The sequence below is a fragment of the Rhamphochromis longiceps genome, linkage group LG19 (genome assembly GCF_057381845.1).
Source record: "Rhamphochromis longiceps isolate RC_006_pf linkage group LG19, R_longiceps_female_GT1.1, whole genome shotgun sequence".
NCBI classification, from domain to species: domain Eukaryota; kingdom Metazoa; phylum Chordata; class Actinopteri; order Cichliformes; family Cichlidae; genus Rhamphochromis; species Rhamphochromis longiceps.
Window position 1 is genome coordinate 8949585 of NC_140575.1, and position 16808 is coordinate 8966392.

The 16808-nt window shown below is 40.3% G+C and overlaps 1 protein-coding gene across 1 annotated transcript; it reads left to right on the forward strand.

Annotated features, from left to right (window-relative positions):
• Positions 1-13508: 13508 nt before the first annotated feature.
• Positions 13509-15323, forward strand: LOC146646154 (phospholipase A and acyltransferase 4-like). Its single transcript, XM_085391453.1, has 4 exons — positions 13509-13624; positions 13942-14050; positions 14161-14438; positions 15046-15323. Exons 1-4 carry the CDS (start codon positions 13610-13612, stop codon positions 15166-15168), a joined length of 525 nt encoding a protein of 174 aa, XP_085247579.1. The 5' UTR covers positions 13509-13609; the 3' UTR covers positions 15169-15323.
• Positions 15324-16808: the final 1485 nt, after the last annotated feature.

A 16808-nucleotide genomic window follows, 5' to 3' on the forward strand; every position in this document is an offset into this window, starting at 1 on the left:
AGAACGTGCAATTTTGTGAGAGATCATAATACAGCTTTGTTGCTTTTTTGGAAAATGTACATGTGTCTGTGCAAGCAAATTGTAGCTTCACTGTAAATGTAAATGAACTAAGTTCATGAGATGTGAGGTTTAGTCAGTGGTAAGGCCATGTGCTTGGTTTATGGCAGAGTGCTTTGTTAAGTATTATAGTTTTAATCACAATTATGAGATGAAGCATGCAGGAAAAGTGTTACACTTTCAGATATGGAGCAGTCAATGGCAGGTTTGTGATTTCCCACAAAACTGCAAACACAGTAAGGCTTTCTTTGATGATGAGGTTATCCACTAATATGCAGAAATATGAAAAAAACAAAAACATTTGAGAACGTACCCCTCTCCATTCAAAGTGTAACAAGACAAATCTGGAGCTGAAAAGCAAAGTGGACAGTTCTGACATTTTCTCCTTGGCTCTGGATGAAAGCTGTGATGTTCACAACACAGGTAACTGTGTGCTTTGATAGATTTCGACTGAAAATGCAGCAAACTGGCAGGTGTTACAACTAATGGTTGTTCAAATACTGACAAGGGAAATGATTTACTTTTGAAGCAGATGAAAGATAAAATGACTGAAAAGAACCCGGCATTGGGAAATCGGCATTTATGTACTGTGTTATCCACCAGGAGGTGTTGTGTAAGTCAGTGCTAAAAATTAACCATGTTGTTGATGTTATAGTGAACACCTTAAGAGCAATGAATCACAGACAGTTTGTTGCACTACTGGCAGAGCACTTCAAGCCCTGCTGGATTTTTGTTCTTCTTTCAAAAAGGAGGAACTTCCACATAAGTCCAGATGCAGATCCTCTCTCAGTGAGGATCACTTGTCCATCGTATTTCACTTTTCCACCTCAGACATCCTGAACCTGATTTTAATGCGTATGTTCACGTCAAATACAGAGTTAAAAGTATTTGACGTTTTGCAAAAGACATGCACAATTTGTTCACATTTGTTTTTGGGAGTGTTGATTAAATAGTGATGAAATGCTGGTGTTTCTACCAGGCCCATTTCACAGTTTAATCGGAATCAGAATACTTTCTTAATCCCAGAGGAAATTATTATTATTAACTGGTTAATTGTAACACATACTCTTACCAGTACCAGTTTATAATGATTATTGAGCAGAACCCTCCAGAACATCTGTAGTTTCCTAATATGGCCCCTTGGGAAAAATGAGCTGTCAATCTCTGGTTTACAGAGAATAGTGTGAAAAAAGAAAATGTCCAGTTCTCTGGGACAAAATGCATTGCCGATGAAAGAGTTTAGAGGAGAATCACTAGACTGCATGGGGCTGATAGGAAGGCAACAGTAACTTAAATAGGAATTGCTACAACCAGGATGCAGAAGAGCATGGGCTGCAAGAGCAGAACACCACACTAATTGCTTCCCGTTGCAACAAACAGATTGTAGGGTTAGAATTTGATGTATGAACAATGCCGGCTGATAATGGTGTAGTGGATATGTTTTATGCACACTTTTAATCTTTTAGTTCAAACTAAGCATTGCTTAGCCTTCCTGTGTATTTTTGCTGAACACGTCCATCCCTACGGTGGCCCCTAGAGATAAAGCACGTACGAACTCCGAAGCACGTATAAACTGCAAAACACATGCAAACTCCAAAACACAACGGAAGTACTCCAGGACGGATGGTTTCCACAAACACATGGAGTTGGATACTAGCGGAAAACACCTGCAAAAACAACCACACTCACATATATTCACATAATTTAAAAAAATGTTCATTTACCTGTTATACCACACACCAGATCCGGTCATTGGTACTTCCTGGTTTGTGTAGCCACTAGGTAAAGAAAAAAAAAAGCTGAAGACTGCTCCTAGTGTCCTGGAGCACTTCCGTTGTGTTTTGGAGTTTGTACGTGCTTTGTCTCTAGGGGCCACTGTACATCCCTTTCTGACTACAGTTTAGCAATCACCTTGTGACAGTTTCCAGCAGGATAATGTGCCGTCTGACAGAGCTCACATCATCATGGAACTGGCGTCATGGATGTGCAGCTGACATATCTGCAGCAACTGCACGACGCTATGTCATTAATATGGAGCAAAATCTCTGAGGAATGTTTGCAGCACCTTGTTGAATGTGTGCCATGAGAAATTGATTAAGGCAGTTTTGAAAGGAAAAGCGATCCAACCTAGTAGTATGTGCAGCCCATTGAACAGTCAGCCAGTACAATACTGAAGGTATTCAAAGTCATATTGGTGTGGTCAATAAATGGTTGCTCCAAAGACTTGCAAATAAGTTACACTATTTGGCAATCAAAAGGCACATTGAAATGCATCAGAGGAAAATGTTGAAGTGCGGTGTTGTGAAACAACGTGACCACAGAGTTTCAGTAATTAAGGATTATTAAATGCCTTGCTCAGGGGCACATCTGCTGCGCTAAATAATTTCAGCCATGTAACCAAAGTTGCTGTGGTAGGTCAGTTATACAAGCAGGGGCACATTGAAATGCATCAGAGGAAAATGTTGAAGTGCGCTGTTGTGAAACAACATGACCACAGAGTTTCAGTAATTAAGGATTATTAAATGCCTTGCTCAGGGGCACATCTGCTGCGCTAAATAATTTCAGCCATGTAACCAAAGTTGCTGTGGTAGGTCAGTTATACAAGCAGGGGCACATTGAAATGCATCAGAGGAAAATGTTGAAGTGCGCTGTTGTGAAACAACATGACCACAGAGTTTCAGTAATTAAGGATTATTAAATGCCTTGCTCAGGGGCACATCTGCTGCGCTAAATAATTTCAGCCATGTAACCAAAGTTGCTGTGGTAGGTCAGTTATACAAGCAGGGGTCAGTGTATTTGAGAGATGCCTCCCGCTCTTTGCAGCTGTCTCTGCTGGCAGCTGAGGCTACTGGGCCCTGGCAGTCACCAACACTGTCAGATCAAGTCAGTAACGATCTCCTGGAAGCTGTTCAACAACCCAAACCCATCAGTCAGGGAAACAAAGGCACGCCCACAGCATGGTCTGGCCCAGAATGCAGCCATTCATTGCGAGGGAGAACCCAGAGCACTGGCCAAGCCTTTCATGGACAGAGAAAAGGGTCTGTAACCAAACCATGCTCAGTTAAGACTCTGATTTGCCAGGGTAGATAAGGGGTAATCAATCATCCATGGCCAGTCCTTGTGCAAACAGTGTCAGGATGTGTCAGTCCAGCAAGAACTGGCCAAAGTCAGCTGATGACTTTCAGAGCAGGGTGCAAGTCCTGTCAAATGCTTTAACATAGATCTGATTTCTCACAAACAGGTCTGCTCAACAGTAACACCCTATTCCATTCCCCCTGAGTGAAAACCGGCTTAATACTAACTGGTATTAAGTACAGTAGGTAGACTGACTCGTATCTATGTTTGAACTGCCGTTTACAGTAGCTAAAACTATCCAGTGCTCTTCCCACATCTGTGCAAACATCAGTGCAAACATGGAAACGGCTTTCATCAGCAGCTGTGGTGTGTGTTTTCTTGATCCAACAGCGCCACTGCAGGAAAGCGATGATGATGCACGTGTTTTTAAAAAGTTGGATTAATCCAGAACTTTGCCAGATAATTTTCATTAAAAAATATTGTGTAATTCAAAAAAAGAGCGGTAATGACTTTGAACCAAATAAGCAGCATTTTTTGTTTCTTATGCACAGTTTGTTACTTACAGTTACATGGATGATCCTTTCTGGGATGCTTGAAGCTTTGAGTTGAATCTGAATAAAGAGGTTTTCATTGCATTAGCCTGATAGACTGATGATATTGGTAATTTATGATATTGGTCGTATCCCTTAAACTTTCTTCATCATTTGTTTGGTACCTTTAACACAGTTTTAAGTAAAAAACATTTGTAGAAAATGACACACTGCTCTTTGATTAAATATAATGTATTTTTTCTTCTGCTCTAAGTCAGTGGGTTGGTGCTGACAGTAACCTCTCAGAGCTTAAATAATTCTGTTTGGATTTCTGGTTTTAGAGTTTTATTAATAGTTTATTTAGATTTGCTTCTAAGAGTTTTCAAAGGGGAATTAAACTATTGTGCAGCGCGGCGCATAACTTTCACATGTCACATCAATTAAACGTCTAATTAACTCCATGCAAAGTGCAGGCAATAGTCAATAGAAAAAGTAAATAAATATTTTCTTTTGTTTTCTTTCAGTCTGCCTCAGATTCACCCAGAGTGACTCTTTATGGTATGAGCTCAGGTCCTCGTTCACCAAAGACAGTTCTTTATGACTCTTGCTGTATGTTTGGCTTTGTTTTCCCGCTATTGAGCCAGAGACCAATCAGAAGGCCTTTTAATAATATTGTTCAGTGGTTGAAAATCTAAATATCCAAGGTACAGGGTAAAAATATTTAATAAACTGCAGTGGAAAAGCAGCTGGAAATGCACAGGAGGATGTGTTGATGAGGCGTGTAGTTACATTTTATAAGCATAAGTTACAGGGCAGGGTTTCAGAGGGGTGTGAGGTTACAATGTAACTACAGTAGATTTCCCACTGAAGCATAAATCCCCACCCACCATAACCCACCAATACCTAAGAACGCCTTCTGTTAGTGACTATGACAGAAGGTGATATTTGACGCTGGGAATAAGAACAGGCTGTGTTCAGATTACAGGCAAATAACAGATAGTTCTTTAAAATGATTTTTAACTCCATTTCGATGAAGTTTGCATATTTCTGATGTTTTTTCTCTCTCGGTTTTTTAAATTAATTAAAATGACTTAAATCCCTTTAACAAAATCCACGTGCCTTTCAACTCTGCCATACAGTTAATACATGACCGTCTGTCTTTGTTTAATTAGTTACTTTGTTTGATTAGTCAGTGTCAATTTTCACCACTACTATCTATTTCTTCCTTACAAACAAAGTTACCTTATTTCCAAGCCATACTGAGCTATAGTACCATCCACTGCATATAAACGGCAAACAAAACGGGAAAACGTTTGTGAACTAACCGCAGATCAAATTCCTCTGAGCAAAACAGACTTCTTATATAAAGAAGATTCTTACTTTCATGCCTGAAAGTTGAAAAAGGCCGCAGCAGTGTTTCACTATTTCTCCTCCTGTATTGACATGAGCATAATTTCCATCTCCACAGCCATGTAAAAGCAGTATGTTTTGAATGAGTCACCAGCAGTTGGTCACCTTTCAACTGTTGCCTGCTGGTGAAAATATCCACCATTTCTTTCTGTCGCATGGAGGAGATCTCAGAGGAGACCACAGAGGGTGAGCAGAAGGCGGCTTCTTCTCTCTGTGAATCATCATCCACCTGCTGTCTGCTGCTTCTGACACTTTACTGAACTTTGAGGAGTTTTGCTTCCTTCTTCTCTTTTCCAGCACAGACACTCTCCCAAGTGAAAACAATGATATACAGAGGCACGTAACACACACAAAAAGATATACATATGCTGCCAGTCAAAACTTTGGACACGCCTTCTTATTTAATGTTTTTTTCTTTATTTTCATGACTATTTTATTGTAGATTCTCACCGAAGGCATCAAAATGAATGAGTGAATACATATGAAATCACATAACAAATGAAAAAGTGTGAAATAACTCAAAGCATGTTTTATATTTTAGATTCTTCAAAATGCCACCCTTTGATTACTGCTTTGCCTTCACTATGTGGTCCATCTCATCACAAACCATCTCAGATGGGTTTAGATCAGGTGACTGTGGAGTGCAGGCCATTTGATGCAGCACTCCATCACTCTCCTTCTTGTCAAATAGTCCTTACACAGCCTGGAGGTCTGTTTGGGGTCATTGTCCTGTTGAAAGGTAAATGATCGTCCAACTAAACGCGCACCGGATTGGATGGCACGTCACTGCAGGATGCTGTGGTAGCCACACTGGTTCAGTGTGCCTTCAGTTTTGAATAAATCCCCAACAGTGTTACCAGCAAAAGCACCCCCACACCATCACACCTCCTCCTCCATGCATGGGAACCATGCATGTATAGACCATCAGTTCACCTTTTCTGGAACCAAAGATCTCAAATTTGAACTCATCAGACCAAAGCACAGATTTTCATTGGTCTAATGTCCATTCCTTGTGTTTCTTGGCCCAAACAAATCTCTTCTGCCTATTGCTTTTCCTTAGTAGTGGTTTCTTTGCAGCTATTTGACCATAAAGGCCTGATTTGTGCAGTCTCCTCTGAACAGTTGATGTAGAGATGTGTCTGCTACTGGAACTCTGCGACTTCTGAGGCTGGTGACTTGAATGAATTTCCTGGGGTCCTCTTAATGTGAGCCAGTTTCGTCATAGAACATGAAGGGTTTTGCGACTGCAATTGGGGACAGATTCAAAGTTTTAGCAATTTTCTGGACTGAATGACCTTCAGTTCTTAAAGTAATGATGGACTGTCGTTTCTCTTTACTTAGTTGATTGGTTCTTGCCATAATATGAATTCTAACAGTTGTCAAATAGGGCTGTCGGCTGTGTACCAAGCTGACTTCTGCACAACGCAACTGATGGTCCCAACCACATAAAGGCAAGAAATTCCACAAATAAACCCCAACAAGGAACACCTGTGAAGTGAAAACCATTTCAGTTGACTACATCACGAAGCTCATTGAGAGAAAGCCAAGGGTTTGCAGCTCTGTCAACAAAGCAAAGGGTGGCTACTTTGAGGAATCTAAGTTATTTATCTTTTCTTTTTAAATAAGTTCATATATCTTGCTTCATATATCTGATGTCTTCACTATGTATCAACAATGTAGAAAGTAGTAAAAATAAAGAAAAAAAATATATATGTGTGTGTGTGTGTGTGTGTGTGTGTGTGTGTGTGTGTGTGTGTGTGTGTGTGTGTGTGTGTGTGTGTGTGTGTGTGTTATGAGATGTTGTGGTTGACTGGCCCAGAGCAGGAAGTCGGCAAAGAAGGCCAAGAACTCTTTTCAATTCCCCCATCATCTCATGCTGCTAACTGCTCTGAGTTTCACTGGCCAGAGCTGCAGCAAGCTCATTGGCATGTCATCTGAGTTTCAGAGATGACAACCCTACAGTAACTGGCATCTTTTCTCTCTTCTTCTTTCGCCTCACGTCTCACACCAGAAAAATCCTTGGCAGATGAAAGGGCCAGAGCAAGAGCTGAAGCAGTTAGGACAGATAAGAAGCGTTTGTTTTTACAGTTGTTGCAGTCCCACTTTGCATCACATATGCAACTACTGCTGGATGTTTGTCCCTCCTTTAAGAAGAGGAATTTAGGATTACGCCCCCCTTCATTCATCAAAATCAGTACATCTTTATTTTTATCTCAAATTTTTTGAGAGAACTAATTTTCATTGCAAACATAATCACATACAATGGACGCCACAAGTTTTCCTATAATTCAGGCATCTCCGAAAACGTTAGAGCACTTTTGCAAATATGTGATGTCTTGTTAATCGAGCAGATATTTGAAGTTTACACAGCACCATTCTCGCATGAAAATATCTTAAAAGTTTATTTTGTGACCCAGAAAGAGTAATATTTCAAACTCCGCCACTCTGTGTTCCTCCGCCACTGCCTCGTTTGAGTTTTGAGTTCTGGGATATTGCATTTTGTCATTTCGATCTGATTGGAGACCAAAAAATCAGCCAACCAGATTTTTTTTGCATCCAAGTCTGTGATTGGCTGGTTTTGTGGCACAAATATAACGGTGTGCAGAAAGAGTTGAACCCGGACGGGCAGAAATGTTGAGAGCGCAAGCAACACATTGCGAGCGAGTGCAAATACAAAAACTGACCGAGAGGGGCTGCTATTGTGTGTGTATGGATAATAGCAAACACGTTTTTTTTGCACGCAGCAACGAATTTTGTTCACTCAAATTTAGCTTTTGTTGGCTCAAAATAAATTTCTCCTCAAAATGCAACACTTGCACCTGCAAAATTTTTTTACGTGCGCTCAGAATAGTGGCACAAAAATAACGCCATAGCTATCAGTCTGCTTTGTACCTTAGCTGTCAATTTGGCTATAGTTTCAATATGCCAGGTATTCAGGTCTATTTATTCTGCAGGAGAATGTAAAACTTGGTGAAAGCAGTCCAATATCTCTGATGACAACAATACTCAGTTAGTTGTTGAGGATATCCTAAACTTTTCTATTGGTAAGCTATGCTGTTTTTGCTACTGTTAGCTGCTATTAGCTGGCATTATGAACATTCCTTTGAAGTGGACTCAGGTGATTAACAAATGAAGTCTCATATAATGTGACAATGTAATTAACCTGTGTGTTTGAATGTGTGATTTTCTTTTAGGACACTTTAGCCTAGCATAATGTTATCTTTTAGCGAGCTGCTTTTGTTGTTTAGCCAACTTGTTGTCAGATGCCAGTCTGCTTACAATAAGTAATTGTGACAATATCAGGAATAAAGTATGTTTATGCATTTTTTTTTTTAAATTTGTTAGAGCCCCGATTTTAGTTCAAGAGATGAGGCTTGAGATAACGAGGAAAAGGATCAGGTGTAAATAAGGGAGGAGAGAGAGAAGCAGGGAAGGAGAAAGACATATAGAGAAAGGTAAACACTTTTAGTGGGTATTTGTGAATTTAAACTATAAGTAACCTATAAAGCTTACTACGTATGTGGCCAGTCAGTAGCATCAAAGTTTATGAGAATACATCAATTATTTGGACTTAATCACACGCTAATCAACATATATATATATGTATGTATATATATATATGGCCCCAACTGACAGCGTGCTCAGTGAATACCTCAGGCAGCAGAAACCCAAGAAAGTGGAGGAAGACGAGGAACCATCATGGAAGGACAGGCCCCTGCACGGTATGTACCACCGGCAGATAGAGGAGGTGGCTGATATCCAGAAATCCTACCAGTGGCTGGACAAAGCTGGACTGAAAGACAGCACAGAGGCACTAATCATGGCAGCACAGGAACAAGCTCTGAGTACAAGATCCATAGAGGCTGGGGTCTATCACACCAGGCAAGACCCCAGGTGCACGCTGTGTAAAGATGCCCCAGAGACAATCCAGCACATAACAGCAGGGTGCAAGATGCTAGGAGGCAAGGCATACATGGAACTCCATAACCAAGTGGCCGGCATAGTGTACAGGAACATCTGTGCCGAGTATAACCTGGAAGTCCCGAGGTCAAAATGGGAGATGCCCCCAAGGGTGGTGGAGAATGACCGAGCTAAGATCCTGTGGGACTTCCAGATACAGACGGACAAAATGGTGGTGGCTAACCAACCAGACATAGTGGTGATAGACAAACAGAAGAAGACGGCCGTAGTGATCGATGTAGCGGTTCCGAATGACAGCAACATCAGGAAGAAGGAACACGAGAAGCTCGAGAAATACCAAGGGCTCAGAGAAGAGCTCAAGAAGATGTGAAGGGTGAAGGTGACGGTGGTCCCCGTGGTAATCGGAGCACGGTGACTCCCAAGCTAGGCGAGTGGCTCCAGCAGATCCCGGGAACAACATCGGAGATCTCTGTCCAGAAGAGCGCAGTCCTGGGAACAGCTAAGATACTGCGCAGGACCCTCAAGCTCCCAGGCCTCTGGTAGAGGATCTGAGCTTGAAGGATTGACCGCCCGCAGGGGCGAGTGGGGAATTTATTTTATATATATGAGTACAGTAATCTCTTTTTATATACTTTATAACTTAAAAAAATACTTGCTGTACATTTGAATTCTCTGGAGTCAGCTTCAAGAAATATTTATTCTGTTCATGGTAGATGGAGGCAGGATGAATCAGTCTCAGCCCTTAGTTCAAAGGAGAAAGTCGCATCTAACTTTACAAATGAGGTGATTAAAGCATAACTGACCTTAAGTTCGTAAACACTTATTTAAGTAGTGTCACTATTTGAAATGCACATTTTAAATTTTCCACTTTCATCATTGTTCTCTTTGCAGTATCTAAACTCTCTTGCAGGGTAATTACACACAATATGCTGCCACTATAGCAATAAGAAACTAAGATGTGAACTCTGCCTCCAGCCGCCCCCAACTAGCCTCTGTCAACTGTGCTGACCAGTCCCCATGGCAACTGGCACAGAACTAATTTTCCTGAAATGTGACCATCGCTTTTGGAAAAGAGTAGAAAAGAAAAAAAAAAAACAGTTGTATTTGCTGTATGCGCTGTGAAAACACATCTTTCATATAGTGCCAGAGAACCCACGAGGCTTTGTCTTCTGTACAAATATGAGTGGCAGGCTCTTTTCTAGCCCTGAGCAAACGCTATGGTCCTCGTCATCCTCCTCCTCCTGACTCCACCGTGGGACTGCATTCTGTAGAAACAGTGTAAAAAAGACCACTGGCACTGAAATTGATTTGGCTTTAATTAACCATTGTACAATGATCCATGGCTTCTGCCAAACAGTCGGCGTGATTTACGATCCACTTGTGGTTGAATATGGGCACAGGAGGCAACTTCAGCTGAGCTTGTTCTGTTAAGAAAGAAAGTAGTTCAGGCTGAGTTTGCAATCCAGAATTTAATATGATATTTGAGACACCAAAATACAGGCATTTTGAAATTCTCTCTTTCTCCAAAATATATTATATTAAAATATAATATTCTCCACAAGGAGACTACACTCTCCTAAAGGATTTTAAATGTTATGGAACCTTTTTTTATCCCTCTAGCCTTTCAAAGTAAATACTTAGTTACAATTATTTGCAGAACATGTTTTCAATTTGTTTTTTCAGAATTCTGGAACAAAATTTAAAAAAAGACCCTCATATTTATATGTATTCTCTGCCATGTAATCCAATTTAGTATGTTTGATTTAAAAGCAGCAGCATATGTTATTGATTAGTAAGTAAATAAATCGGTATGTGCATTTTTCTCTTGTCCTGTATGTGACCTGAAGTCATTCATGTGTTTTTGGTGCTTCTTTATTTGCACAAAAAAAGGTCTGCTCACTTTAGAACGCACTTTAGTTACCTTAAACTTAAGCCTTTTACAAAAGGGGACAAGTTTTTCTCCGAGTGCACCGTGAACGTTTGCGTGCCAGCCGTGGGATTGCCGCTCCTTGCAATCGCCACCAATTCCTGAACGTTCATTGTTCTGCAGCTGATTGAGGTGGTTTCTCCTTTTAAGACTCGGTGAGGGAAAGGAGCGCAAATCACTGACTTAGCAATCCGCTCCCAACAAAATCTCCTCCCTCTTTCACTGTAACAGGCCAAAGATCGTGCTGCGCTTGCAAGTCTAACAGTCAATACTTAAAAAAGCCATGAAAAAGAGAGCAGCATTAGCATATCAAAGACCAACATCTGACAAGGGCCTGCCTGAACCTTCCATAAGTGGTGTGCACTGGGAGAAAAGGGTTTGACTGTACAGGAGGAAAGGTGGGAAAAATCCAACAGTTGAAGATTACTGAGGGTTTTACTGCTGCTCATCAGTCACACAAGATGAGACCATCACAAGAGAGGGATTAGGAAGAATATTAGGGGGCAGATGTTGAAGATGAGAGCCCTCCTCTCTGCCTCGGGCTCTGATTAAACCCAGTATATAACACATGATTTTTTTCAGTGAGAAAGCACAAAGGTCAAAAGTATAGGTATGGTGGTCAGAAGAATAAATGGGAGGTATACAAGCCACGTTAAAAGCCAGAACTAACAGACGAGGAAGGAGTTCAGTGTCTGGTGTCAAATCTCTCCTCTGGCTTCTGTCTGCTGTCAGTGAGGTGAAGACAGTAGAACAGCAAAAGAAAAATTTGAAAAAATTCGTCTTGGCAACAGTGCAGGACATATTGTATTACAGCTGTATTTAATGAAAAAAAGTGCTGCATTGATCATACTGTGGGGAATTCCTCCAAACATCCTGTAAAGCTAAAAGGCCAGGGAGCTCCCTGTGCTGGTCTGATTGAGGGTTTCCTGTTTTAAGTACTTAATGAGGAACTGGGGAAAAATCTAACTTCCAGGTCTCTTGACTTGGATGCTTTCCGGACAATAATAATGAAACAAAGCTTCTTTTTTCCAGGTTCTTCTGGATGATGTTACCAAACACCTGCTGTTGCTGTACATGTGCAGTTTTAAATTTTGTTCAGTAAGGGTCTTACATCAAAATGCAGAAAAGGAAAGCAATAAAAAAAAGAGATTTCTAATAATGGCAAAACCAGAGAGAGGAAAAATGACTCGGCTGCAGTTTCCCTACTTTGTCATTTTGGAGCCTTAAGACAAAGTAACACACAAATGAAATATAAAAATTTTACTTGGACACTTTCAGTTTCACTTGATATGCTTTCCTACAAGAAGATAGCATGCCATATTATATTCAATAAGCTGATTCTGTTCATCTGGATGTAGCATTTTCACATAGCTGAACCAATGGCCCAGTGATGTATCCGGATAGGATAACTAGTGTGCAAGCTGAGATCAGTTTTATGTAGGGAGAAATTAGAGACTAAACCTGTACCTGGACTTAAAGATGGTTGAAGTTAGGCATTTTAACATGGGGGTCAATTACACTTGGAGTCAGCCTCAAGTGGCCATTTGAGGAATTGCAGTTGTCAGTACTTCTAGTTTGGCCATCCATCCATCCCTTCATTCTTTCCACTTATCCTTATCGGGGCTAACACATTAGCCTTGTGTCAGAATATCTTTGATCAGATAATATTAATCTGAAACAGTAGACTGTCAATTTTAGTGACACATTAGTGAACGCAGTGCTCAAGAGTTTCTACAGATCATAATGTTGGACTCTTAGTACGCTTACCTGCCTCCAAATAAATGCTAATATATAGCTGCTGTTTAACAGACCACACCACTAAAGGTAATAAATGCTACTTTCAGCAATTCCCTTGTCTTAAATAGCACAGCAGGTTGCTCCAGCTGTTTGCTTTGGCAGAATTTTATAACCGATGCCCTTCATGACGCAAACACAAAGGGTTTTTGTGCATTGGGCTAGAATTTTATCAGGGACCTTCAAATTTCCAAGCAAATGCATTAACTGCCACACTATGGAACAAACTAACTTTGCACCAATGTTAACAATGTTTATTTTGTCAATAAATTGTAAGGCATGAAAGACCATAAACCACAAATAAACACTTAAAATCATTACATTTACAACTGTATTCAGTCAGTTTACTCCACAATAACATTTCATTAGTTCCTTTGAGTCAGCGTCAGCTTGAGGTCAACAAGCTAGAGGTCTTTTAAATAAAATCCCAGATTGACATGTACAGGATATTGATTTTTTTCTTGAATTATGAGTAAAAATAATTTGAGAACTAAGACGGACCTTAAAGTCTTTACAATAGTTGTTTGTCTTGTATCTGTCTGATGTTGGAGTGTTTTATCTTGTTGCTGTAGATTTTCACCTTCTTTACAATGAACTTTGGTTTATTGTAGAAGGCTCAATCCAATGAACAGTTCACAAGAAATGAAACTTACCCTTTCTCGCACTGCGCGCTGCTTGGCAGCTGCTTAACAGCAACAGTCTCATTGGCTTTTCTAGTTAATGATTTGCAAATTTAGGCCATGTAGCCTCCATGTGGTATTTACCAATGCGCTTATCTAATCTGTCTTTGCATATTAGCACTTCTCCATCTGAAATGTAAGCTAATAAGTTTCAGTACCAGTCAGAGTAAATTCGCTACCAGTCGTGCCCACCAGCTGACTGAAGAGGTGAAGCCATGGCACCAACACTGGTGAGTGATCCTCTCCTTGCTTTTACTATTACTTAAGTCCACATTTTTGTGACTACATTGGTATGTTGTGTGCTTTCACTTGATCAAATTTTAATTATTTTTAGATATATGAAAATTCAGAATTTATGCTAACCTTTTTCTTTGCCACAGCAAAGAGATTCAAACAACTTTGATATATTATACATTATTACAATATCTGAAAATTACTAGGCGACTCATATTTTCACCTCGTTATGATTTTTGTTCTTCCTCTAGTCAGCTTTTACTAGCTCACTTGTCTGTTTATACTGAGTGCTGCCTTTTCTCATTATTTTCAGTTTGACAAAGAGCCAAAGCCAGGGGACCTTATCGAGATCTCTCGGGGGGCATATAAACACTGGGCTGTTTACATTGGAGGAAATGAAGTTGTTCATTTACTGCCTCCGAGTGAGTATTACATTTTTGACCTGCACAAAACACACATTAACGTGCCCTACATAATTCACAGATGTTGCTTTAGTGTCTCTCTGACCTCCTTTTTCCTCTTCCAAAAAAAGCACATCCAGGTGGTGAGTCGGGATCCTTCGGTGAACTGCTGACGTTACTAGACAGCGGTAAGGCGCAGGTGAGGCGTCAGAAGATCTGGGAAGTTGTCGGCTCCAGCGAATTTGAGGTCAATAATCTTCTGGATGATGAGTACAGTCCTCGTGAGCCTCTTGCCATTGTGAGGGATGCCTGCAGGATGGTCGGTCGAGAGCTGCCTTACTGTATCGCTACTCAGAATTGTGAACACTTTGTCACAGAGCTACGTTATGGAAAGCCAGAGTCCCGACAGGTGAGGGATTTTTACCTAAAAGAAAAGTCTGTGAGATCAAATGGGTTGTAAATTCTCTTGTGTTAAGCTGAACATGGCTTAAACCAACAGTGAAGAGCAACAGTAACACTTTATTGCTGTTTCAGTGAGAAATGATTTTATCAAAGTGTTTGTCTGCACCTGCGCTGGATGTGTTTATCATCTAAGCGCCTCATTTATTGTAAAGATACAAAGATGTAACACAATCTATTATGAATAATTAGAAGCAGATGTGGTGCTGAATAAATTTTGATTATGTATCAAACGGCAGATTAGCTGATTTGCAAGTTCCAAAAAAAGCTTGCTTAGTCAACCCGTTTTGTCACCTTCGCTGCCATAAATAGCTCTCTGAGATGCATTAAAAAAAAACTTCTTTTTCATAGTGTTCAATCAGAAAATGCAACATGGCAGCCGCTCAATTTTTAATGAATGTAAACATGGTCATTATTTTTTATTTTGTTTTTACTGTCTATTATTGCAGCCTTGTGGAAGTCAGCACTGAAATACAACCTCAACAACAATGCAATAACTGCTTTCCCTCCAACAACCAGCACAACTGCTTTTCTCTTTATTGTGTTTTTTTCCATAGGTTCAAACAGCAGCTGTGATTGGAGGCGTCGCGGTGGCAGGTGTAGCCGCTGCAATTTTGGATGCCGCGCTGTTTTCCTCCTTCAACACGGACGAAAACAAAAGAAGAAGAAATTATAGGTGATTGCAGTGACTGATATCATTAATATCAGTAAAAAGGAAGGAAATAGTTTGTTGGTGTAACAAGGTCAGCAGAAACAATAAGTTAATCACAGTGAGGATTTCTAGGATTGAAGATATTTTTGGAATTGTGGGTGATTTTAGAACGCTTAAATTTGTACTGCCTAAATTCTAAATAAAGATTTGGAAATTTGAAATTAGGCTTTTTGACCATATCACCGTACAGACAAATATACAATCTAATGCTTTGGATGTTTTTTTGCAATGTAGGAGGTCAGAGCACTGGGCCAGGCCAGTAAAGCTATCCGGTTGTTCAGTGATGACGCGACGAATCCTACTTCCGGGTCTAAAGTAGTCTGCGTTTAATATGGCTTTTGTGTTGTTAACATGTTTAATGTTATGTATTTTCTTATTTTTGATCTCAAAAAGCTCCTAAAACAGTCAGTGATCCCTGTTGACCTCCCTCGGCTTTTATTACCACTAATCATTTATTTAAGCTCAGTTTTTAAAGCCTTAGGATGTAGCTACAGCCCAGCCCATGCAGCAGTATATGAATGACTAACCTCGTATTGTGGATGGATTATCTCAGTTGTTCTCCTGGCTGAAGTTTGGTCCTTTTACAGCATCCTGCCATGCGATTACATTTGTTCCTGACCACCGAGAACACTCATGTTAACTTTTATCGAGTGGAAAAAAAGTTAGCTTGTTTATATTATGCTAATGTTACACACTGAAGGACGACAGGGTTCATTCAGGTGCACATGAAGATTTATTGCGCTGAAACACAGCAAAACAATTCAGTGTTACTGGCGGCTTCCATTGTAATAACTGGCCTGCGTTACTTTTGTGGCATTACGTGTAATGGCCACGTATTAATCAGCCCTTAACACACAGAGAAAATGACCAGTACACAATAGACAACATAACATGTACTGGCTGGTCTATTTCCTATAACTTTAACTGAAACCCGCTAACAGTTTCCTTTCACCTTACTGATGGAACAACACGTTACAGAGATTAATGCAGGAGGCTAACATGACTTAGCTAGCGCACAAATGTTACTAGGATTACCCACAGATAACGTGAAACAACTCCCTTATTCGCTCACATTAAACACCATATAAACAAGAATTACACTCCAAACATGTTAAATAAGCATCAACTTTACATAAATGTATGTAGTTCTCGTATATTGCTCTCACCTGAAACACAGCAAAACAATTCAGTGTTACTGGCGGCTTCCATTGTAATAACTGGCCTGCGTTACTTTTGTGAAGGATTATTTTGCCAGTTACCCGTTTGGCTGAGCCGCCACTGCCACCTACTGGCGAAACTAAATACCGCCCTCACATCACATCAGGTGGGAGCAAATGAGCTTTTCGCTCTGTGTTATGATGCAAATTATTGTCACAACAAATAGCAAAAAAATGATGATGGGGGGTGGGCACGAACACATAAGGAACACATCTGAGACTTGTTCTTAATGCTCAAAATACTCAGGGCGCCACACCCTCCCCTGCTTAATAAAAAAAAAAAAAAAGAAAGAAATTTTTTCCTAAACTCTTTGAACATGTTTGCTGTTGTCAGTACATTTCTTGTGTACTATTAGTATACCTATCCCTGGGTAACAATTATGGTTACACA

Coding starts and splice junctions, on each gene's coding strand:
- LOC146646154 (XM_085391453.1), top strand. Junction 14,051..14,160: donor TGTTCATTTACTGCCTCCGA/GTGAGTATTACA, acceptor TTCCAAAAAAAG/CACATCCAGGTGGTGAGTCG. Junction 14,439..15,045: donor GAAAGCCAGAGTCCCGACAG/GTGAGGGATTTT, acceptor TTTTTTCCATAG/GTTCAAACAGCAGCTGTGAT.